This window comes from Vipera ursinii (assembly GCF_947247035.1).
Source record: "Vipera ursinii genome assembly, chromosome: 13".
Lineage (NCBI taxonomy): Eukaryota > Metazoa > Chordata > Lepidosauria > Squamata > Viperidae > Vipera > Vipera ursinii.
The window spans coordinates 7,400,260-7,426,376 of NC_139526.1; the positions used below are offsets into that span (position 1 = coordinate 7,400,260).

The window sequence follows — 26,117 nt, forward strand, 5'->3', positions numbered from 1 at the left end:
TGTTCTAGTTTCGCCAGTTGTGCAATAACCACACAGCTAAGTTTTATAACCCTGTGAGAAAGCAAATTGCAGCCTAGGATGAGAAGGGGGGAAAAAAAGAAAAGGAAGAAGGAATGCAACACTTATTTTCTTCCACCCAAATCTTCAAAGCTGATCTAAGCCAAGTACTTAACCAACAAAAGTCTTAATTACTCAAAGTGCAATTTTCTATAATACTTTTTAATTCTTCACTTCTGCACAGATAAGCCATTTTGGCTGGTTTTTCATATCTGTCAGACTTTCTGTCAAAGAGGCTGAGAGATAACCTCAGACATTTTAAGCTATACTAATGGTGCCTCAATTTGTCTTCGGGAAGAGAGGGGGAGATGGTGCTTGGAAGATGCAGATCGATGATCTCAGATGAAACCTGCACTCATATTTCATCTCCTTCTCCTACCCAATTTGATGGCTGCATCATCTAGCTTGGGGAAGCTCTCTCTGCAAAGACTTCATTTATCATGAAAATAACAGCAATTAAACTTTACTCTGTCTTGTCAATGAAGTATTTGCTGGCCCATAACTGTGTGGGTTAATCAAGTGTGAGCAAAAGTTTGACATGTACGAGTGAGGAAATGCCAAGGAATCAAGTCTTCACCATTAGAAGAGGTAAATTCACCACTGTGGGTGTAGTTCTTGGAATTTGTCTTGCTGTCACAACACTTATCTCAGGTAGAAACTTTTAGAACAGACAAGAAAGGGAGAAAAACAACCTGTCTCTTGCACAGATAGACTTAGTGCCCAATGAGGAAAAACATAATTTAGCATGCATACTTACTTAACTTTATTGAGGCCATTGACCAAAAGGCCTTCTTATTATATATGTATATTCTATAAATATATTTATGTATATACTTATTGCATATGTATATAGAATATACACATACATAAATACAACTAGCCTTTTAGCATTTTTTTAATTTAATATTATCTTTTAGCCATTTTTATTTTTGTTGGGACATACATTTTTTAACTCCCCTGGCATGGTCACTTAGATGAGGAAAATGCATTCAGTAACCAAGTTTATTGATGATGTTTCAAGCAAAACAAATATTAGAGAGAGGAAAGAAATTCATTGAACTTCTCTGAATATGAACGTATCAATTTTTGCATTTCCATCCAGAAGACAAAACAAAACTTCATTGTCATTTGAAATCTGGCATTCCCCAAATCCCCTAGCACAACTCATTATTATTGGTTTTTTTTAAAGCATATTAGAAGGGGAAAAAAGAACAAAAATCTATTATCTTAGGAAAGATTATTTGCATTCTTACTTGGAGATCTTGAAAGGCTAAGCAGGATCAGACCCCTCTACTGCTTAGAAGCGAGACCACTGGAAAAACACCAGGTCTGTAAGCTAAATTTGGAGCAGGGTAAAAAATTCTTTAAAAAAGGAAACCACTGTAATATGGTTGCCAAGATCACTCAATGGACAACTTCAAAGAGTTTGACTCAGAAGAGACTTGACCTTTATTTGTATTTATATCACACAGATTTGCAAACAATAAGGCAGGTTTGGGTATCCCAATACATGCAAATTATGGACAAAAGCCTTAATTAACTGAACTTAATGAACTGGTGTCAAGGTCTTCAAAATCTGTCATGAGTTTATAGATTCATCAAATCTGATGAGTCAACTTACCTGCAAAAATAAGAAGATGGGGAAAAGCAACATTCACAGCTTCCTAATGACACCACCTAGGATCTCATTAACACTGAGTTAAAAATCTAAAAAAGGTATTTTTAGGTATTTTTCCCCCTGCTAGGCAGAGGTTGTGCCTGTGATCTAAAAGCTTCACAGGGTAGCTTTAGCTGCAAGCATCAAAAGAAAGATGAGTAGAGAGATTGCATTTCAGTGAAGAAAATGTGGGCTTTCCTGTATGGATGACTTGGATTGTTGCTATCTTGGACAATGAAAACAAAATATGTCTCTTCTTTTACGGCATTTTCAAAATTATTATTCTGAAACTTGCAGTATTGCACTACAATCTTCTTTGGTGGTACTGATACCTAGAAGCTGCTTGGCTGCTCTTCTTGATCTTCTTTCCTAGCCCTTATTCCAAACACAGAGCAGAAACTCAGCATTAAGGAGAAAGGTCTTTGTTCTCTGCCTTTTTTGCTTCTTTCTTTCTTTGTGTTCCTATCTTCTGAATCTTTGGAGACTTGCCAGGGATCTCTCCTTGCCCTGAATCTCTTCCTGAACTCTCTAACTCACTGCCAGGAAATCCTTCAGAAAGATGGGCTTGTCTGTTTCACACTAACTAAATATTGTTTCTGATAGCACAGTGCATTGTTAGAACAATGCCCAGACATCAATTTGGCCCTCAGACCTTATCACAAAGATAATTAGGGCAAACTTTGAACAATCCATTTTCCCCTGGTCTCTGATAGCCAGTCTAGAGAAAAGAAAGACTGGGGGGTGGGGGGAGGGTGTGACACAACAGCAGTATCCCAGTATTTGAGAGGCTGCCACAAAGAAGAGGGGATCAAATTATTTTCCAAACCACCAGAAGGCAAGACAAGAAACAACAGGTGGAAACTAATCAAGGAGAGAAGCAACCTGGAACTAAGGAGAAACTTCAGTGAGGACAGTGTTATAGAGTCTCCTGCTTGAGCAGGGGGTTGGGCAGAAGACCTCCAAGGTCCCTTCCAGCTCTATTCTGATTGAAAGCTTCATCTCCCTATTTCTCCTGAGAGCGGATTGGGCCTCAGCAATCTGTGATCCTAGACAACCTTCAACAATGGAAAATAAAACATTAAAAAACTGGGGGATGCTGAAATATAGAAAGCTTATAGAAGCCAAACAAGCTTGGTGAAAAAAAAGAGGGATTTTGTGTGAATAACTGCATGTGCAAAGATGGTACTTTTAAGAAAGCCATGGTTAATAAGAAGAAAGAGATAAGAGTTATACTCAAAGAATGTGTGTGGATATATTCAAATATATAGATACCAAGCTAACGTAACTTAGGGATAATACTCTGTTGACTGAACAAAATAAGATGTATTGACCTGTGTGTGTGTCAGTTGCACCCTTTCCTAGACCAGGGGCCTTGCTCATGGTCACTCATGCCTTGATCACTTCCTGCTTGTGTTACTGCTTGATATGGGCTGCCCTTGATGAATGCCTGGAGATGACCATTGGCCCAGAAAGTGGAGAGGTACACAATAGCATCAAGATCATGAGAAGTGATAGTATGCTTTTACACTGCACTGATAAAACCACACTTAGAATACTGCATCCAATTCTGGTCGCCACAATACAAAAAAAGATCCGGAGATCCTAGAAATTGTGTGCAGAGAATAGCAGCAAAGATGATAAGGAGTCTGAAGGCTAAACCACACAATGAACTGTTGAGGGAACTAAGTAGGCCTAGCCTAATGAAGAGAAATTTTGGGGGTGATGTGGTAGCTGTCCTCCAGTACTTGAGGAGGCTGTCACAAAGAAGATCAACTTTTTCACCAAAGCACCAGAGTGGCAGGACAAGAACCAATGAGTGGAAGATCATTAAAGAGAGACTGTATGAACTCCATCAAACTTTCCATACCTTACCATGGAATCCAGTTGTTCAAAATGAGCTCTAGAAAAAGGAATGTAGGTTGTTAAATATTTTTTTTTCTAATTGGGAGACTGATTTGAGTTGAGGCAGCCACTTCACAGACTTGACCTATTTAAATGTGGCAATATCATCTTGAGCAGCCATATCAATAACTCTTCCTTGGCTTTTAGATCTGACCGGACTGGGAATTGGATGGAGAATTCATATGTAGAGATGACATTTGAAAGTCAGGTGGCCCAAACACAAGGTTCCTTTGTTAATTCATAGGTCATGATCAAAATAATTAGGTTAAATTAAATAAAAACAAGGTTCGTCTTGGATAGGCCCAGTTTTTCTACCTCCTGTTTAGATGGCTTATAGGGCGTCCTCAACCTAGGACCACAATCAAGCCAAAATTTCTGTTTCTGAGATGGTCGTTAAGTGAGTTTTGCCCCATTTTACAACCTTTCCTTCCACAGTTGTTAAGTGAATCACCACAGTTCTTAAGTTAGTAACCCGGTTGTTAAGTGAATTTAGCTTCCCCATTGATTTTGCTTGACAGAAGGTTGCAAAAGGGGATGATATGACCCTGGGACACTGCAACGGTCATAAGTATTAACCCATTGCCGAGCATCTGAATTTGATCCTCGAGATGCTGCAACAGTAGAAAGTATGAAAAATAGTCATAAGTCACTTTTTGCAGTGCTGTTGTAACTTTGAATGGTCACTAAGTGAAACTGTTATAAGTCGAGGATTGCCTGTATGTAGCTGACCTGGATAAGGTTATGTAATCCTACCTTAGCCAGATCAGGAGATGGAAGCTAAGAAAAACCCCAACTGATATTTCTAGTTCTTACCATTTGTGTAAGGGTTAATTGTCTTCTTATTCGTCATGACCCGTGCTGTTGCATTATTTACCTAAGCACATAGAAAACAAGAAATCAGCACCACTTCTTTGAGATAAAAAGGTCCATGATAGTAATGAATGCATGCTTTATTTTTGGCATTAGTCATGTTTAAATGCAATTTAATTTATTTTCCCCAAATTAAAAAAATAATAATAATAAAACTAATAAAAGGCAGGAGGCGCATAACAAAATCATACTATTTATAATTACATTTACTCTCATCACCATTTTATAAAATGTACAAATCATTTCAATAAGCACCATTTCCTTTAAAGTTTAATAAAGCGACATTAAAAGCAAATTAAAAGGCTTTGCATAATTGAAGATTTAAGAGCATGCTTTTTTTATTCCATGGTAACACTGAAACGATAAAATATTTAAAAACAGAAACATTTTAAAAAGAAACTGTATGAAAGAGCATGCAGTGGAGTAGAAAGGGGAAAGAGACAAGGTACACAGGGAAAAAAATAAGTAACATCAAAAAGGAGAACGGAAAAGTAAAAAAAATAAATAAGAAGAAGGACAAATCTTAGCATTGTGCAACATAACCCTTTCAAAATGTACCATTGGAAAAGCAACATGTAGCATTCAACACCGGGGGCAGGGGGGGACATGAGCCTCGTTTATTCATTGCAAGAAAAACTAACAAAACCATTCAAGCTTTCAAAAAACCACAGCTAACGAAAGGATAAAAGAGGGTGCATTATTTAACACAATATGGAATTCACAATCTGAGTAAGATGTGCACAAAAAAGTCATATCCTTAAGTTCAGTCAGTGTCTCCAAGGCTCGCTTAAAACAGACACTCAAATTGACAGGCGTACCGAGATATAGAGATATAGATATAGAATAATAAGAATAAGAATAATAAAAAATAGAGCATCAAGAAAACTTAAGACGACAAGTCAAAAAAATTCATGTGGTAGATATCAGCGCTTTAGAAAAGAGACGTGAAACGGCAGATGGACTTGTCCACTTACCAGTCGGCACCATCGCCAGCATGGGGCATGTATACAGTTACCATGGTTACTGAGATGGTGAGGGCCCTAACAGCTACCGCCGAAAGGGGAGAATGGAAAGGCAAAATATGCAACATCTTACTCAAAAGACGACAGCAATTTTCAATTGGTTTTTATTTCTTTCTTTTTTTTCTTTTTTCTTTTGCTTTTAAGATTCTAACAAATACAACTCAGGCAGTGTTGAAGTGGATCCAGTGGTTTAAGGGTATATAGATATATATTTATCTCTTTCTATGCAATGAGATGATTGCTTTTGAGAGTGAAAATTAGAAGGACCTTTAAACCTTCTGAGAACTTTGCATTTTTGTCCAAAATGGAAACAAAGGTCCATGTTTGTTTGTTGAATCTAAGTGAACGGCTTATTCAAATGGGATTTTTTTTTTCTGGTATAGCCAAAAGATAATTTGGAAAGCCACTGTAAATCCTGCATCAAACCTGCAATGAAAAGAAAAGGAGGGAAAACAAAAGAAATAGAATTCCCAAATAAAGGTTTAAAAAAATGTTCAACACACACGCACACAGAAATAAAATAATGTCTTATTGTTTTGCTTCAGCATTTAATTTTGAAAGTTTTTCCAATTTTTTTTATTATTATTATTGCACCCATCAACTTACAAAACCTTTCATATCATAGCACGGTATTAAAGCTCGTCACATGTCTGGCATACATTTTTTTAGCTGAAATTACAATGGTTAAAAAAACTGAATAATAATAATAATAATAATAATAATAATAATAATAATAATAATAATAATAATAATAATAATAATACAGAAAGGAAATAATAAAATAACAAAACCAAGTTAAGTCAGGTATATATATATATATATACATATACATATACATACATACATACATACATACATACATACATACATACATATATATTATACAATATTGTATCATATAATATAGCATAATTGTATCTATATATAACATATTCCATATACATATATATGTGCATATGTGTGTGTATGTATGTGTGTGTATGTATATATATTATATATATAATATATATAATATCTCAATGGGAAGGGAAAGGGAAACACAGAAGAGACATTAATGATGCATCTGAAACAACGAATGAGAGTGAGGCAAACATTTATAAAAAAGATGAAAAGGAAAATATTTTGAACATGCACCTCGATTTTACGGCCCTCTACCACGGTGCCGTGTAATTTCTCCCTCGCCCTTTCCGCATCAGCACTATTTTCGAAAGTAACGAAACCAAATCCCTGCATGCAGGTGGGAAAAGGGAAAATAACATGCATATCATTATTTCAGACAACGACCACTTCTTTGCTTAAGTTTCTTTCTTTCTTTCTTTCTTTCTTTCTTTCTTTCTTTCTTTCTTTCTTTCTTTCTTTCTTTCTTTTTCTTTCTCTCTGCCTCCCTTTCTTTCTCTCCTCTCTCACTCCCTCTTTAATTTAATTGGCTCTCGTCCTTTCTTCATTTCTGTAAACATGCAAATTAGAAAGAAATTATAATCATACCAAGAGATGTGCAATTAAGAAAGCAACCAATGTAAACAACTTTTATCTTTCTTTTTTTTCGTGAGTTAGTTTAGCGTCTCCTGAAGAATATCAAAGAATGAACACCAAATACCTTTCATTTTTTTTCTCTAAATTTTCACTACAGAGGAAAAGAAATCTAATAAAAAAAAGAAAAACAAAACAAGTTCAAATCAATGGAACCATGTCATCACATTGAAAACAAAACTAAGAAGAAAATGGTAAGAAAAGAAAGTGGAATCACTTTTTAAGGGCATGCAGATCTGGTCAACAGAATAATAAACTGTGCAAATTAAAATGTGGGTACCGATTTCAACACTCAAGGCAAACCCAATTGAATATATTGGCTAGTTTGATGTGTCATTGTGTAGCAAAATAATAATAATAATAATAGAATAAGAATTTCTCACATGCAACACTGGAGTTGTTTATAATTGTGATGTCATCTACTGTATTTACTTCTTTTGTTCTTAAAAAAAGAAAATGAGAGCGGGGGGGGAAACAAAGAAGGAAACAAACAAACAAACAAACGAAAACCTACCAACAAAACAGAATTGGGTTTGAAACTAAACATAACCTTTCTATATTTAATATAATTATGTACTATGATAACACAGATCAGAACACAAATAATCATTCCTGAACGATATCTGTAGTGCTTTTCATTTAATTATAGTAGACATTAATCACAAGGTTGATTGAAACACAGTTGGTGTTCCATATGCAGCGAAATGTTGGAACCAAGCTTGTTTGTCCATCTCCTGAAATAAATTGAGAGCTTGCTGTCAATCAGGAAGAGGGTTGGGTCTTATTTTATCTAGCCAGGGAACACATTCAGAATTCTGAGAACATTCTGACCAAATGGCTACCATGAGATGCTTGCACATTTACAGATGGCTACTATAGTAGACCTAAGTCTCAAAAATAAATTGGAGAGGTTGTTGTCCTCCACCCCTCATAGCTAAACATGTGGTCTATTTATAATTACATGGTTTTCTTTTGGGTTTTTGTTGACATTGCAGCTGTCTTGAACAGTTGGGCACTGTGTGGAAGCCACCAACTACTTACAACAAATTTTCTAAGAATATAATGAGGTCTCTATGGAATATATTATTTTTATCCCAAAAACAAAAAGAAAAACCAAGAAGCGGATGATTTGCAATAGGTTAGCTTCCCATTTAGGTTTTTAGATTTTTTTAAAAAATAGAGGTGGGCACCAAAATTGATTCAAAAGTCTCTGCCCAATTTGTGGGTGGAGAAATTGGATAGATGATATCTCCACATTGCTGCAGGGTAAGGAAAACTCTAATATCTTGAAGAAGTTCTCCAAGATCACAGCCCTGAATGTATTATACCTGTGTGGGTAAGGAACCCTCAGAAAACTGAAAAATCAAGTTCGGAAAACTTCCACACTGCATTCCTGAGCTACACAAATTTTTTACCATTGCAAGGAGAAGTTCCCACCATAACTTCTCAAAGCAAGATTTCTTTCTAGCAATGGAATTCTGATTTTCTGATCGATCTGAAATGTGGGAAGCTGCAGACCACTGAAGACACAATCCAAGATGAGACATGCACACATCTTCTTGGTTGCTAAATAAATGTAAACACATCCCATTCAGCCAATAACAATTTCTTGGAAAGAATGTCATCAGATGAGAACTGATGCTTTTCTTAATTTGCAAGGTGGGGGTGTTTCCACCCAAATAGATGAATATAGAGAAATGGAGTAAAGGATCCTGCTGAACCGACTCTATTTCTGTGATTAACTCATGGCTTATGTTGGCTCTCCACTACAAAGGAGATGTTGGCATTTTGCACTTAGTTCACACCTTGGTTTATAAGATGTAAGAAAGTCCAAGGTCACCTTCATCAATTCACTGCATATCAGAACTGCTAATTATTTATTAATAGAATTTGCTTACAGTATTATGCTTGGGGTGAATAGAAAACATTTTGCAGGCTGCCCATAATGGCCATCTCTAAATTTATTGGTCAATGTATTTCCACCAAATTCTTACCATGAAATGCAATCCAATCCAAGTAAGCATAGGTGGTGATAAACATTGATCTACCATACTAGGAACAGCAAATGGAAAATTTTGTCTCAGCAACAGTACACATTAGATCTCTTATTTATTTCAAAGGAGGCAGCAGAATTGTGGGCTGACTTTCCACTGAAGTGTAACGCTCACTTCTTGATTCTCCTCAAAGAGGTGACAATGACTAGAACAAGAGTGTATCCTTGAGATTATTTCAGGAGAAGGATATATTCAACAGAAAATCCTTCTTCAAGTGAGAAGATCTTCATCTGATCCACTGAGAGTTAAAATGTGTTCCAACACAAATTTCTGCTGTAGCAAATAGATACATACACAAACACAGACACACACAAACACACAAATTCATTTGCTAGAGCAGAACATTATCTATCTATCTATCTATCTATCTATCTATCTATCTATCTATCTATCTATCATCATCATCTATCTTTATCTTTGTATCATCTATTTTTATCTTTGTATCATCTATCTATCTATCTATCTATCTATCTATCTATCTATCTATCTATCTATCTATCTATCTATCTCAGGGGTATCAAACTGCCGGTCGTGGGCCAGAGGCATCATGCCAAAACTGTGCCCACCCCATTGCCAGCAATGGGGAAAAAGTCACGATACGTCACGACACATCACATGATGTAGCGAGTTTGACACCCATGATCTAGCTATCTAGCTATCTCTATCATCTATTTAACATTTATGTATCATCTAGCTATCCATCTATCTATCCATACTCTCTCTTTCTTTCTCTATCTATATGTATCATCTCTCATGTATTCATCCAACCTCTCATTCTCTCATCCACGTATCATCTATCTATCCATCTATTCATACATTTTCTCTCTTCATGTATCATCTGTCATCTATCTATACATCTATACACCCATGCTCTCTCTATCAATCATGTTTCATCTATCATCTATTCATTTTCTTTCTCTCTCCTCTTATCAAGAAAATCAATTTCTTGATATACACAGGAGCAATAATGGATAGAAGACTGTTGGTTCTAGTTCCTGTTTGTAGGCTTCCTAGAAGCTGAGTAACCATGTGAAACAGAATATGGGGTTATTATCACCTGCCCATTTTTGAAGGGATAAGAATAATGTGTACTTATTTTTGAAAAATAAATGTCTATTAGAAAAGTGGAAACAAATAGTAATGGAACCCATTGTATTTTGCTATTGATGGCTATATTTGATCTAAGAAGTCAAATAACTGTCATGATCAAGATGGAATTTAAACAGTTTCACCTCCTTTTCTCTAAGCTTACTGGGCTGGATGGAGTAAACTATGACAAAACCATGGGGAGGGCTCAAAGTTAGAGTCTAAGCTCTGATAATCCTTGAGAAACTGTTCTTGTTTAAGAGGAGATGAAATGAAAGTTTCCAGAAGAGAAGATGAGAGGGTGGATGGCAGTTGTACTTTTGATGAGAGGACAAAAGAGGGATAAAAATCTTATAATAGCATGGAAGAAAAAAACACCAAGGCTTTGCCTAGGTGCTATTATGGAGGATGTGATATATTACGAGAAATAGAGTCCTCAAAAATATAAATCAGTGAAAGGTTTTCCTATATAAGTTACATTTCAATAGATTATCAGTTTTTGTGATGGTTTCTTTTGATGACTAAATCACTAAAATAATGAAGAACTCCATTTTTTTTAATCAGTCTGGGCATATCTTTTTGAGTGGGATCTTTATTTTGGAGGAGAACCAATTCACTTTGATAAGGAGACCCTGTTGGTTGGGGCATTTTCCACTTTGCGAGATAGATAGCTGATTCAGCTGCACCATCTAACTACTGTGCACTGACAGGATGAATTGATAAATTGCACAAATCTTATTAGTTTTGGGAGTGATGGTGAGAGAAAAAAAAACATCCCAAAGATTGGTACAGAACACAAGAATCTAGTGGGGTACAGTTCAAGTGGAGGCCCCTTAAAATTCTATGGGAGGGTGAGATGGGATTTCCCTTCTTGATAGTCTGCTGAGTTTTTCCATACTCAGCAACCACACTGACTAGACATGTTCCAAAGATAAAATGATCTTTCCCCATGATACTCCCTTGGAATGAACCAATATTCTCCAGAGACCCTTGAATAAATTTGACTACATTTTAAGACTTTGGGGGATATTAAAAAATGAATAGCAGGGAAAGATTTACACAGCTCTAATTATTCTCTTCTGAAAACATTTTTTTTAAAACTCCCTGTAATGTTTCCCACCTGATTTTACAGAGAGCACAGATTGTGCAGCAGGGGGGCGGGGGAGGGAGAGGAACAGGGTAGGAATTTAATCTTTATTTGATCTGGCAGTTTTGCCTTAATTCCCTAATTGTCATATCTGATTTGCACCTAAACCCAAGTTGAATGGCGTTTTACTTCAGGGAAAGAGATCTTGACTTTCTCTATGGAGATTCTCAGTCATCCAGGTCATAGTTGTCTCAAAGGTGGTTTTTCAAAAGGCAACTGGACTGTTTAGCTGAACAATGTGATACATGTAATACAATGTGATGAGACATGTGCAGATCTATACATTGGTGGAAAAAACACAAACACATGGCACAACATAGGAGAACAAACCCATTAGGACTGGGTTTAGCAGCCCATCTGCATTTGAAAGACTAAGGCCCCTCTTTTGAAGACAGCAAAGTCCACATTCTGGATAGAGAAGGCCAGCAGGGGAGGGAAGATACCCCCATCTCCAGTCTAAAACACAAGTCCTTTCACCAGTTCCAAGAAGCTTCCACAACCAATTACACTCTGATTCAGGTGACCCTGAGGGCAGAGATAAACCCCCAAGTGGTTTCAAGAGTTCTCAGAGGGAGCGCTAACAAATGCAAAGAAATATAATCCTTCCAACCCCGCCCCCCTGAAACCTGTCAGAAATAATCCTTCCAACACCCCACCATCCTGCCAGAACTGATGAAGCTTCTTATATGAGAAGTTAAATATCTTCTTCTTCTTCCTCAAGGAAAAACAAGAGTCCAGTTGATTTTTGAAAAAGCATCTTTGAGAGACAATCTTGACTTTCTCATTTTCTAGACATCAATCCACTTTTTTTCTTTTTAGTACCTTTGAGTCTGTTTTGACTCCTGATAACTGCCTGGATGAGTCCCTGCAGTTTCCTTGGAAAGATTTCAGAAGTGGTTTATCTTTGCCTCCCTCATAGGGCTGAGAAGGAATGACTGGCTCAAGGTCACCCAGCTTGCTTTGTGACTCACGGTCTCCCAGATTCTAGCCTGGGGTTTTAAACTCCACACCCAACTGGCTCTCATCCATTAACAATATCCCATAATTTATTATGTTCCTCACTGTGGGACACATCTTCAGACAGACTCCCACATTTGCTGCCAGCAATGAAATGAATACTTCAGCTGTGACTGCACAACCTGGAAGCCCATATAAAAATATTCTCCAATTGGGAAGCCTGGACTCATCTTTTAATGAAAAATTACTAATCCAATAATTCACCCTTCCAAAGGTATTTAGCATAATACTTTAAGCAATTCATACCATCTTTACACATTGGAACAGCTAGGACCTGGCAACTTCAACTTCCAAATTTACCATTTTGACAGAAAAAAGTGACATTTCCTTGCTATCAAAACAAAAACAAAGGAAGAGAAACAGAACATGTTCACACCATGTACATCAAGGACATTGTGAAATAACAGGAGACATTGGCAATATCATTTTAAAACTTTCGACCCCCAATAATGCTATATGGCTAGATTCTCTAAGAGAAAGGAGTTGAGAATTTGAAGGGAAGCCATTACATGTCTGTAATATTGTCATGTAAACTTCTGATGGAATGAATAGAGAGGTGAAAACCTGGAGATGGTGGGTCCTTTGTCCTCTTAGCTTGGTGGTTTTGTTGCAGACATTTCATTACCAAACTATATCACCATATCACAAAAAAAGATGTTGAGAGTTTGGAAAAAATTCAGAGAAGTTCTACTAAGATGATCAGGGGCCTACGGGACTTGGGTTTGGCTAATCTAAAGAAAAGAAGAAATAGGGGAGACATGATAGCAGTATTCCAGTATCTGAGGGGCTGCCATAAGGCAGAGGGGGCCAGGTTGTTCACCAAAGCACCAGAGGGAAGGATGAGAAACAATGGTTAGAAACTGATCAGAGAAAGAAGCAACCTGGAACTAAGGAGAAACTTCCTGACAATGAGGACAATCAACCCGTGGAACAGCTTACCCCCAGAGATCATGGGCACTCCGTCACTGGAGATTTTCAAGAGGAGACTGGACATTCACCTGTCTGAGATGGTATAGGTTCTCCTGCTTAAGCAGGGCACTGGACTAGAAGACTTCCAAGGTCCCTTCCAGCTCTATTCTATTCTGTTCTGTTCTATTCACTAGGTAACATCATCAGTGCTTGGTAATGATGCCACCTAGGCTGATAATGAAATGTCTGCAAGAAAACCACCAAGCTGAGAGGGCACAAAGGAGCCTACAGGTCAACTCTGAACTACAAATATTCTCTTCTATGAGAACCTTGATGTTGGATGATGGACAATAATGCCAAAGCACAATCCATATTCTAGGTCTAGTGAAAATTTCTCAGTTGGGGCAGAGATCCTGCCCACCATAAGAATGACCTGAGAAGAATCTCAGTTTGGCCTCAGAGAACTGGGGGATTCAAATTACCATACAGGTAATCCTTAACTTATGACCACAGCATTTCTGAGGGGAGCGCCTTACGATCACAACTGAGCTCAAACTTTCTGTTACTATGTGAGACATTCGCTAAGTGAGTTTTGCCCCATTTTACAACCTTTTGTGCCACAGATGTTAAGTAAATCACTGCAGCTGTTAAGTTAATAACACATTTGCAAAGTGAATCAGGCTTTCTCAGTGACTTTACTGTCAGAAAGTCACAAAAGGTGATCACTGCGGCCATCATAAATACATGCCAGTTGCCAAACCCCCAAATTCTGATTACATGACCAGGCTGAAATGGTGGTAAGTATGAAAAATGATCATAAATCAGTTTTTTTCAGTATCTTTATAACTTTGAATGGTCACTAAACAAAAAGTTGTAAGTCAAGGACTATCTGTATTTCAGGTAAAAACAATCTAGTTACAGGTAGTGTCAGTGTCAGGGAATATAAAGCAAAAACTCCCTATCAGAGGGTGATGAACCGTGGCAGAAGAACAGAGTGAGATGTGCTGAGCTGACAAAACAGAAGAAACGTGGTGACAGTCAGGTCCACCATTCATACTCTAATGTCCTACCATCGTGCTGAGGAGCGGGGGTGGGGAATGGCATACTTGGGATTTTTCTGCTTCTTGGGAATTTCGGAGGGGACTATCTCCAGAGGATGGGACAGGCTCCTTCCCAGCCAGCTCTTGCCAGTTTCCAAGGCCGTTGCACCCTGAGAGTGACCTGTTATCTACCCAGCACCTCAGCATTCTCAAAGCACCCTTGCAGCATCACACTGGCTGTTGGTGGACTGGTCAAGGTGGTTGGGATTGGGAAACCGAAAGAATTTCTTTACGCTTTGTGTGGGGCCTTCAGATTCTGCCTGACTTTACTGCGTCCAGTTTCTCTCAATAAAACTTCTTTTGATTCAACTTGATGGATTCAAAAGTCTTGCTTTCCTAAGGGCCTGGCTGGGGCAGGTCTGATAGGTAGTCCTTATGACTAGTTATTCAGAGATTGTTCAAAGTTATGATCAACACCCCCCAAAAGGACTTATGATCCAGATTCAAAAGGACTTATGATCCAGATTCAAAATTCCAATGGTCGGGCCCCCTCAGTGGTCATGTGTCCAAACTTTGGGTTTCTGGCAACACCGTTGTCCATATGGCCAATTGCAGTATCCAACATTCATGGGATTGCATTTTATAACATTTAAAAAAAAACATGTCCTTTACGTCCAATTTTTCAGCAAAGCTGTGTCCATAGCAAACCACTTTAATAATTACAGTATCCTCTTAATGAACATGGCAGTTACTTTACAACCGCCATGTTCACTTAACAACTGTCACAAAAAGGTCATAAAATCAAATTGGTTATGTGACGTGACTGAGCTGCTTTACAACCATTACAACATATGAGCCTAACAGACAGGCTCCATTACGGTTGTACATCAAGGATACCTGTAAGGAGAACTATTCTCTCTTATAGGATTAATTATTAACTCAATAGCAAGGAGAATCCTGCGAGCCTCACTAATTAATTATATTTGAGCAACCAAGTATTTTTTTCACTCTAGCTTATATCTAACATAAAGCCAATAGAGTACATGTTAAATGGGCCTGCAGGGGCTTCAGAGGGAGGGAATCAAAAGTCAAGGGTCACAGTTGTATGATCAAAGCCCCTCCACCTCTGCATATATGTTGAAGTTATACGCAAAACACAATGAGGTGAGGTTTTGATTGTGTAGCCACAACTGCCCTCTTGAGGCTTTTGTCATACACCCCACTGAATAACCCTAGGAGGCGTGAATGAAAAGCTTACTTCTGCACTCCACTGGATAGATAATTTATCAATCCAACCGTATGATCTAGTATAATATAATAACAGTATTATACAGTGTAGGAAAATGGGGCAACTATATATGTGGGTTTAAATGGAAATTAAGTACGTGATGTCAGTATCGGGGAAAAAAATCACCTTTCAAATTAGGAAAACAAAAACATCTTTAAATTCAGAAACAACTTTCGCTAAACATGCAAACACTGGCAATTTCATAATTCATCCTTGATCGAGTAATTGCTTCAGAGGATATTAAATTATATTATTTTCTTCCATTTCAGGAGCAGTGTATCTGTTCTAATGATCCATCTCTCCTCACTGCAAGCTTGAACTAATCTCACAATGAATATGGCAATTATTGGAGATGGGAAAGGAACTCAGCAGAGAACACTTGATTATATTTAAAATCAGAAAGCAATATTCCTATTTAACTGGTGGCAACTCATCTTAGTTAAAATTATCCCTTGTAAGGGACTCAGAATTACACCAATAAATTTCTTGCTGTTTGGGTAAATGACATCCCTCATCCCCTCAAAAACCTGAGCATCATAGGTGTTTCTGTTAAAGGAGATACTTAAGGAGGTTTTAATACTGTCGTGTATTTGCTTCCTCTGATTTTTCAGTAAACACTTTCAACCCATTAAACATTTCCACAAGTTTATTCAGTTGCTTACCTTTGAGCCTCGCTCATTAAAAATAATTTCAACGTCTAAGATTTTACCAAATTGCTGCAAAGAAACAGAAAAGTCGCATGAGCATTGATAAGAAAAATGTCATGAGGATCATTTAAATTTGTATGGAAGGAACATTTCTTCATTTTAAGCAATGTTTACCAAGGGAAACTAAAGGAATACTAAAAAGACTTGCATGTTTATGCAAATCTTTAAAGGGAGGTGTGATTGGTATCAATATTACCTTATTTAAGTCCCAGGTAAAAACTGTTTGGGCCATTTTTATAATTGGGATTGTTTTCTTAAAGCATTTGGAGCCTTCTGCATAACACTGTTCATAATTTTTGTTGTTGAATTTTTATTTGGAACTTTTTTTTACATTCTGTAAACAGCCCTTACTATCAAAAGATGAAGGGCTAAGCAACAATGTTCGATGTGGTACATATTTTAAATTATTTACTTTATCCCCTCTTCCAAACAGTTTCCCATAAAAACATTTTAACACCAAAAAAGCAGCATAACAACCACATTTTTTATCTTCTTGTGATACTGTTGGTAAAAGATTTTGCCATAAACAAATTCTCTGATACAGTTAAATATGCATGCTTTCCATTCTTTGTGCTTTCCTCCATTTCTTCTCTTTAATTAAAAGCAAAATAAAATAATAACAAGTTAATCAAGACATTAAAATAATTAAAACAACACCTGGATGGCAGAGGTAAGATTAATTAATAAGCATCATTGCAGGATAAATAAAAAGCTGGCATCATTTGCAGATTTCAAGCTGCATTTGGTTTAAAGGATGTCCTCTGAAAAGTAAGCTCAGGGCAAAAGCTACCTTTGGTTTGATTAAAATTTATTTTAAATGAAAATTAAATAGGATTCAATACATTAATAGAGCTATATTTCCCATCTGTCATATTAGGGATGGCAGTTTCTCAGCAGACTGTAACGGAATCTGAGGGATATATTCTCTCATAGGAGAGCTTTGTCCCTAAAGCTGTAAATCAGGGGTCTTCAAACTTGGCCCTTTTATGACTTGTGGGCTTCAACTCCCAGAATTCCTCAGCCAGCTTTGCAGCTGAGAATTTGGTGGCTTTTGTCAAATGGGATGAATGTGTTCGAGTCAGATTGATTTGACAATCCAGACTGAAAATTTGAACTGAATCAATTCCAAATTGATCAAGTCAAACAGACAATTTGCAGTAGATCTCACTGGCATACTCCTTATATATGGCCTCTGAAGCTAGAGTGCTCTCTCTTCAATCATTGTTTTCTCTGCTACACAATGAATCCGTAGAATATTTGGTGCTCTTTCAATAAAGGTTCGATAATTTTGAGAAGCCATAGCAAGACTTGCAGGGCCCGCTCTTAGGAAGAACATATTAATTGTTATGTTTTTCTAACACCATTGGTGAAGATCAGACTCTAAATGTTTTCCAGGTTTTGCCAAAAATAGTATTTAATTTAGTGACTCTTATTTCTCTGACACTGTCCTCTGTTGTCTTCTTGGTCACAGACAATGTCATTCATTTGTCCAGATAGATCTCAAAATAGCAAAATGAAAAAGTAAAACTGAACTAGTATACTTAACCTAGGCAATCATTAAAACAACTGGCAATTCTAAGAAGACAGATGCCACTTAGTAAGTCATGCTTGAATAGACAGTGGTAGGTAATAGATCAATAAAGATTAACAATTGATTTTTTTAAAAAAGAATTTTCATAAAACTGGTAATTCCCAAGAATTTCTGCTGCAGTCCTCTTTCTCCAAGCAACACTCTTATCCCAGTCAAAGATGTGTTGCTTTTTTGTTCTCTTTTCTACAAAGAACTTCTTTTAGATGCACAGTGGAGAAGATAAGAGATGGTAGGCTTATTTTTGTTGTTGTTCAAATGTTGGGGTGGTCTACCTGTCACACACATGTCCTTGCCCCTTCTTGAATGGAAGACCATGTTCATTCTTTGGAACAATTTTTGGAATGATTGTGTAACCATCTGGTGTTCCAAGGGGCACCTCTGATTGTTGATTTGCAGGAACAGAACAGGGAATAGTTTCAGATCATTTGTGCTTATTTATTTTCAAAACCGCTTTCTCCTCAGAAGACCTAAGAATGGTTTATTTTTTATTAGTATGTCTGTGTGTATGTGAACAAAAGAGAGAGAGTCTGCAGTTAGCAAATCATCCTCACTGCCTTACAGTAACAGAATAATGGAGTTGGAAAGGACCTTAGATGTCATCTTGTCCAACCTCCTTCACAAGCATTTCAGACAGGTGACTGTCCAGGCTCTTCTTAAAAGCCTCCAGTGATGGAGCACCCACAATTTCTGAAGGCAAGCTGTTCCGGTGGTTAATTGTTTTCACTGTCAGGAAGTTTCTCCTTAGTTCCAGGTTGCTTCTCTCTTTGACAGTTTCCATCCATTGCTTCTTGTCCTGCCTTCAGATGCTTTGGAGAATAGTTTGACCCTCTCTGCTCTGTGACAATTCCTCAAGTATTGAAAGACTGCTGTCCTGTCACCCCTAGTTCTTCTTTTCATTAAACTAGACATACCCAATTTCTGCAACCATTATTCATAGTCTCCAGGCCCTTAATCATCTTTGTTGTTCTTCTCTGCACTCTTTCTATAGTCTCAGCATCTTTTTTACAGTATGGTGACCAACACTGGATGCAGTATTCCAGGTGTGGCCTTACTAAGGTTTTATAAAGTGGTACTAATACTTTTGGAATGATTTTTATTCCCTTTTAATTTTCTTCTCCAAGAATCATAAGTGAGCTCAAAAGAGGAAATGAAAAATTCAACACTGCTTTCATTTATTAAATGGTGGGGGGGATGGGCAGTTGTGTTGGTTTATTCAACCTGTTAGAGTGGGATGCAGGACTAGCTGTGTTGAATCAGTAGAACTGGTCTTTCAGCTTTTTCCATGAAACTGGTGAACATTGGATGGATTAATTTATTAATGAAACAAAAAATCTCCAAGCATTTCCCAAGGGCAGAATTTTCTCTTCAGCAGCAGAAGCACTGCTTACTAGTACTGACAAAAGCCTTAGGATGTCTTCTACCTGTAACAACAAGTAGACTGCAGAAAAATGCAGAAAGAACTGTAAAATGAAAAATGGGACATTGGCAGAGATAGGCTGTCCATTTTTTGAATAACTAAAAGCAGAATTTCCACATTTCCACCCAGGAGAATATTGTTGACATTCTCTTGTGAAAACATTTCTAAGGCAACAAGTGCAACAAACTGAATGAAGAAACTCACACAAAGATAAATACTCAGGCATGAGAAAATGGAGAACTTTTAAGAAGAACACTTCGCTTTCAATAAGCATTGTAACCGCTGCATACATCTCTGTTTCCCTCTAAGCAGGAGGACATGTTAATCTAATCTCATAATTAAGGAATTTCATTGATTCTGAATTAAGAGAAAAGTGAACTTCTAAAACTGGGTAATGTTTAATAGAAAAACTGCCAGGTTTCAAAGAACAGTCTTACTGGTGTGAAAATTATTGCTTCTCAACTTGCCAATGAACCTGGGGGCGGGGGAGGAAAGGATTAGAATGTGAGCTGTGAAGATCAAGAAGGAAGACCATGAGATTCAAGGACATTCTACCAAGCATGTGGGTAGACCTGAAGATGCCTTTTCATAACAATATTTCCCTGCTTGATTGGGCAATGTTTCCTGAACAAGAGGGAAGAGGAAGAATTATATGCTTTTACTATAGGGATTTGGATGGGGTCTGGCTAGAGCTGGTTTTGCTTTCATTAGTGCTGAAGTGATGTACTCAATAAAGTTTTACATTAAGAGATCGGATTGTCTCAAAGATGTTTACTTGGTTGGGTTCATCCATCGGAACCTTGACAAAAATGCCAGTGACTTTGTGATCTTTTAAAGAGAAAAGAAAACCTGATATTTTCCAATATTCATCATTCAAACTGTCATAGTTGGTTATTTCACATGTCATTAAGATGACTTCACAAAGTGGCCTAGACCACTGGCAAACAATGTCAGGAGGAGAACTAATATACCAAATAATACAAAAGACATGCTCATTAAAGACTTCATTTGCACGTGGCCAACCATAACAGGGATTGCAAAATCACAGTGACTAAACCAAAAGTTAATTCGCTATGTTTGGTCTCAAGCCACAAGGTTACGCCATCATAAGGTTTCTTTATTTGGTTTTATCATGCTGAATAAAAATACCCACTAAAGTCAATGAAGATTCTCAGTCATTCAGGTAGAATTGGCTGGAAGTTGAGTCATGGCACCTGGACTTATTTTTCTAGATAATTCTGTCTGGATGACTGAGGATCTTTATTGACATATTACAATATCCTTTGGGGAAGAAAACTTGAGGTTGGTGCTGGAATTTTAGGAGCTGGCACATTCCGACAACTCTCTGCTTACTGAGATTCCTCTAAACAACTTGCTCAGATGGAAGAAGCTGCTTGGTTGGGCAGTGAAACATCTCAAACCAGAAAGAAAATAGGTCTAGTTGCCATGATTTCAACTTCCAGACAATACTCACTTCAGCTTGTTAACCACAATTGCTAGTTTAAGATTTCTTAGGATTAATCAAGTAAGGTTAGGTAGCAACTTTGAGCTCTTCTTCTTATGAAATACATGGATTCAGCCTCAGTTGAATAATATAATATTAACAACAATAGTTACAGGAACAGCATTGTTATCTGAAAGACCTCCTCTCCTTGAACATCTACCTATGTCTACATTACATCTGACAGGAGATACATTTTATGAGTTCCATCTACTATAGAGTTTAGTTTGACGGGACCCAGAAGGAGATGCTTTTCTGTCATGATATCCATCTTTTGAAGAAAAAAAACCACATCATTATCCAAGAACTTAGAATGGCACTTAAATCAAATCAAATCAAATCTTTATTATAGTCTTTTTAAAAAGGTAAAGGTTCCCCCGCACACGCGTGCTGGTAGTTTCCGACTCTAGGGGCCGGTGCTCATCTCCGTTTCAAAGCTGAAAAGCCAGCACTTGTCCGAGGACGTCTCTGTGGTCATGTGGCTGGCATGACTAGATGCCAAAGGCGCACAGAACGCTGTTACCTTCCCACTGTAGTGGTCCCTATTTTTCTACTTTCATTTTTTATGTGCTTTCGAACTGCTAGGTTGGCAGAAGCTGGTCTTTAGTCTTTAGGAAGGGTCAAACGACTTGGCTGTGCAGTCAGCAGCAGTGGTGAGCCTTAGCAATGGCTATATTAAATACTATTCATGGGTTGACTGGGATTATATGTTATTGAGTTTTTAATCACGGTTTGGGGAATTGCATGTTGTTGTGTTTATTTTTGACGGTGGCTGTTGTTGTTTTAATTGTGGTGAGCCACTGGCCAGATGGATGGTTACACAAATATAGTAAATAAATAAACAAACCGCAACTCTCTGAGAAGGAAGTGAGTTTGGAATATGAGTTTGGCTCCAGGATGCTGCTGTCAAAGGGATATATTTAAAATTTTACCCTTCTATTAATATTAACAAACCCATTACAAGCCTCTTAATTGAACTGCAAATTATTTCCTTTTACATGGTAAAAGGAACCCATTAATAATATGATGTCTTCATTCATTTAAAATGCAATTAGTTAATGAATTAAGATAAATTAGTCTTACATGTTGGGCTAGCCTTAGTTTCAAGAGAAAGTACATCAACGCTTTCCTTCCCTTTGTCCACCTTTTTGTGAGTAAGTTGTATAGTAATCTTAAAAGAGGGAGGAGGGATAATTAATTTGTTTTTAATTGCTGTAAAGAAGATTGGAAGTCTCATCTTATATTTCTTTTTTTTCCTCTTCTATCTGTACTCTTTCTTGCAGTTCTTCTTTCTCTATTTCTTAATTGGGAATTCCCAACTGGAGAAACTTTGGAAACAGCATACACTGAATGGCACAACCAAGTACAGTGTACCTTGATACTCAACTGCTTTGAAACTCATTGAATTTTGTACTCAATGCATTTTGATGTAAAAATTTTGTCCCGGTATTCCTCATTTGTTTGGTACTCAACAAACAAGCTACAACTTCTCAAGTGTTGGCTGCCTTGTGACTTGCTACATTATTCCTTACGGGGAAAAAATGTTCGGTACTCATTGCTTTTGGTACTCATCACACCTCCCAGAACTAATTAACGATGAGTAGCAAGGTAGCATTGTAGTTGGCATTATATAAAGGAGCATCTACACAGTGTGTGGGCAAGACCTTCTCAAGGCTAGATGAGAAATTCTGTAGATGGTTGTAGAGAATAAGAGGGCTAAAATCTTGTGGGACTTCCAGTTCCAGACAGACAGAATGGGCAGCCATTTGTCTGAGATGGGGTGAGTATTCCTGCATTAGGCAAGAATTGGGACCAGCTGACTCATTAGGTCTCTTCCAACTCTATGGTTCTATGAAAATCTATCCCTCTGTTCTTCCATTTTCTGATGGAGCATGGTAGATTTGACACATCAGTTAAGACAACATCCGTGTTTAAGCTCCTATGTGCCATCTTTCCACTTGATAATGGAAAGCATCAAAATGAGGTTGCCCAGTTAAGTCCTAGCAGCTGAAGAATCCCCTTTGTTAAGGGGACGTCATAGTGCCTGGCCTCTCCAACTGCATTCTCCCCAAAGGTTTGGATGACTTTGACTTTAGCTTTTCAGAAAACCTAAAAATCTGACTCTTTCCCCAGGCACTGGCACCATGAACGTGGTCCACCTCATCTCCATGCTTGAACAAGGAATTGTGTTATTTGTGGGTCTTGAATAATGTTTAGGGCAAACTCTTGTCTAAAATGTTTTTGCTAGGTTGGTTTTCAATGAATTGTTGAGAATGAGATTGGCAGCCATAACAGCTGAATTCGTACATAGATACATACTGAATATAAATAAGGAACAAAAGCAAAAGTAGAAGGTTATAAGGAAACCATTGCTTACCCCAAACATTTGTCTGAGGTCTGGATCCCGAAATCTGAAGGGAATATTTGAAACATGCAGCCGTTTGGGCTGTGATTTGTTCTCTGTGTTTTCAGAAGATTGTGTCTGTTGCTGACCATCGGTCTGTGCTGCATCATCTGTCTGCTAAAAAAATTCAAGAGAAAGAGGGGAGAGAAAGTTAACCAGCAATCAGAAACTATTTTGCACAGAGACTTTTCTGTCTCCTTCCAAAACTGCAGTGCCTTTTTTGGGCAATGCACTTATAGCAATGGTCGAAGTAAAGAACAACCTGTGAGGAATCACAGCTTCATCAAAAGCAAAGTTAAATCAGTTGCACCTAGATTGGGTTCTCCCATCAGTTCATTTCTTGAGATGTGGGTCCTGTCAAATGTCTATGGAGATTCTCAGTCATCTAGATCTTGGTTGTCCCAAAGGTGCTTTTTTCAGAAAAAAGCACCTTTGGGACAAATATAACCTGGTTGACTGAGAATCTCCATAGACATTTAGCTATGCATTTTGGGATGAACATCCTTTGAATGGTGTGGGAGTATGAACGGATTTCCAGAAAACATTGCAGACTATAGAAACCATTTGTGCTTCAGTTTGAGATGCAGACAGCACAAACTCATCCCCAACAGCCTGTGTCTGTCTCCAACAGTGAAGGGACACAGGGCAAAAAACATCCTGCAGCCAAGAAGGCCCCACACCCATTTGCACTACTCAAGTGACCCTGAGGACACAAAAAAATCTCCAAGTGGCCTCAATAGCTCTCTAAAAGAATGCAAATGACCAGCTGTCTACAAATCCTTCCATTCCCCACCATTCAGTCAGAGCTGGAGAAGCTTCTTGGATGAAAAGTGAAATGTCTTCAAAGAAAAATGAAAAAGTCCAGTTGCCTCCTGAAAAAGCACCTTTGGGACCTGTCAAACTTCTCCTAATGTGCTTCCTTTGAATTACTACTCAGATATGTTTGCTTGAAAGTTTGCAGAAACAGATGTGTGACATACAAGTTTATTAAATATGTAACTGAGATGAACTAATTCATTTATTTCAGGTAGTTGTCAGGACCCACTTCAAGCCCACATCTTAAGAAAGCAGAACTCTTGGAAACAATTTCTTCCAAGCAGGAACTTTTATTAAGAATATGCGATAGCAGGCATAATAGACAGGATCTAAGATTTCCCATGCAACGCAGTAGGTTATAGTATCCTCAAGCAGGACCCCACCCATAGATCGACCACCCAATGTGGGATAGCCAATCCCCAAACATTAGGTCCGTTGTGGGAACCAGGGAGATAACATTGCTCATCTCCAGCTCACGCAGTGAGGGTCAGCGGCTTCTTCACACCTTTCTCTGAAAGCATAGACATAAACTAGGCACTGAGGTTACATTCCTTATTCCCTCCTTTGTTCTTAACTGACAGTTTAAAAGACAGAGTTCAGAGAGAGAGATAACACAGGAAACAGGATACAGACCCAATAAACAAAGTAAAGGTTTACATTGTAGCAAATAGAGAAAGTGAAAGCAATAGTCCTGCAGGCACATCCCCCCCTCCCCCTTGGAAGCATGGCAAAACCCAGGGAAAGGTGGAATGAAATAGAAATGAAATGAAATAAAATAGGAATGGGTTTTGACAGTAGTCCTCATTTGAAGTTACAACAGCCCTGATAAAAGTGACTTTTTCACACTTATGACTCTTGCAGCATCCTGAAAGTAGCGTGACCAAAACTTGGATGCTTGGCAACTGGCTCATATTTATGACGGTTGCAGCATCCCAGGGATCATGTGATCCCCTTTTGTGACCTTCCAAAAGGCAAAGTCAATGGGTCAGCTGGATTCACTTAACAATCGTGTCACTAACTTTACAACAGCAGTGATTCACTTCACATCGGTGGCAAGAAAGGTTGTAAAAAAGGGACAAAACTCACATAATAAATGTCTCACTTAGCAGCAGAAATTTTGGGCTCAATTGTGGTCATAAGTTGAGGCCTCCCTCCATTATTATTTTGGGAAATAAATGATGATATCACTGGCTTTCCCGTGTATCTTGGGCTGTGAGAAGTTGGGGATGCGCATCACAATGCTAATTTGGCAATTATTTCACGTAAGAGGCTGGATTAAAAAGTGCTAGAATGGAAAGTGTTATGCACTTATATGGGCGGGGTATTTGCATGTGGCTTTCTCATCCTTTCTTGCATTAATTCACTAAGAATTAATCTCAGCCTTTAAGCATCACCTTCTTTTTATTGGATGCATAGGAAACAACAGAAAAGAGGATACCAAAAAGTCCTGCTTCATGATTGGAAATCTATTTGCAGCCGTAAAGAAAAAATAACAACAACAAAACAGCCCATTATTTTATGAGTGAATTTTATATGATGTACAGTATTGACCTGGTTTGTGTTTTTATGGGGTGGTTTCAAAATTTGAGTACCCGTGTAGGGAAGTCCAGCATAAAAATGTTTTTGATGTTCATAAAAAGTTACAACATCATGCTTTCACTTCTCCATTGTTCTGTTTAGTCTTGCCCAAAGATTTTTTCCCCTGAATCATTTTGAAACATCCAAATTGATTGGATCAAAGCCCAGAAGAGCAAAATAATTTTAATTAGCATAATTTAAAGGAACTACATAGCAAGAACAGCCAAGGGTTCAGACAAAAAGCAAAACAAAACAAACAAGCTTGTTTAGTCTCAAAGCTGCTTTTTTTCCCCAAAAGGCAACTGAATTTTGTTTGCCCTTGAAGACATTTTGCTTCTCATGCAAGAAGCTTCATATATATATATATATATATATATATATATATATATATATATATATATATATATATATATATATATATATTATATATATATATATATATATATATATATATATATATATATATATATATAATATTTATATATATTAAAGGTAAAGGTTCCCCCACACATGCGTGCTAGTCG

General features: G+C 37.6%; 1 protein-coding gene across 4 annotated transcripts in view; it reads right to left on the bottom strand.

The window, feature by feature from the left end:
• Positions 1-26,117, bottom strand: part of RBFOX1 (RNA binding fox-1 homolog 1) — a 494,862-nt gene that overhangs the window by 143,769 nt on the left and 324,976 nt on the right. For 3 of the 4 annotated variants that reach the window (XM_083373024.1, XM_083373022.1, XM_083373023.1), the window contains exons 3-6: positions 23,173-23,316; positions 16,242-16,295; positions 6,643-6,735; positions 4,430-4,490 (exon numbers count right to left, since the gene is read on the bottom strand). In XM_083373024.1, the coding sequence (XP_083229150.1) occupies positions 4,430-4,490; positions 6,643-6,735; positions 16,242-16,295; positions 23,173-23,316 (352 nt within the window). The remainder of the gene's footprint in view (positions 1-4,429; positions 4,491-6,642; positions 6,736-16,241; positions 16,296-23,172; positions 23,317-26,117) is intronic. The other variant, XM_083373025.1, reaches the window with a different exon arrangement.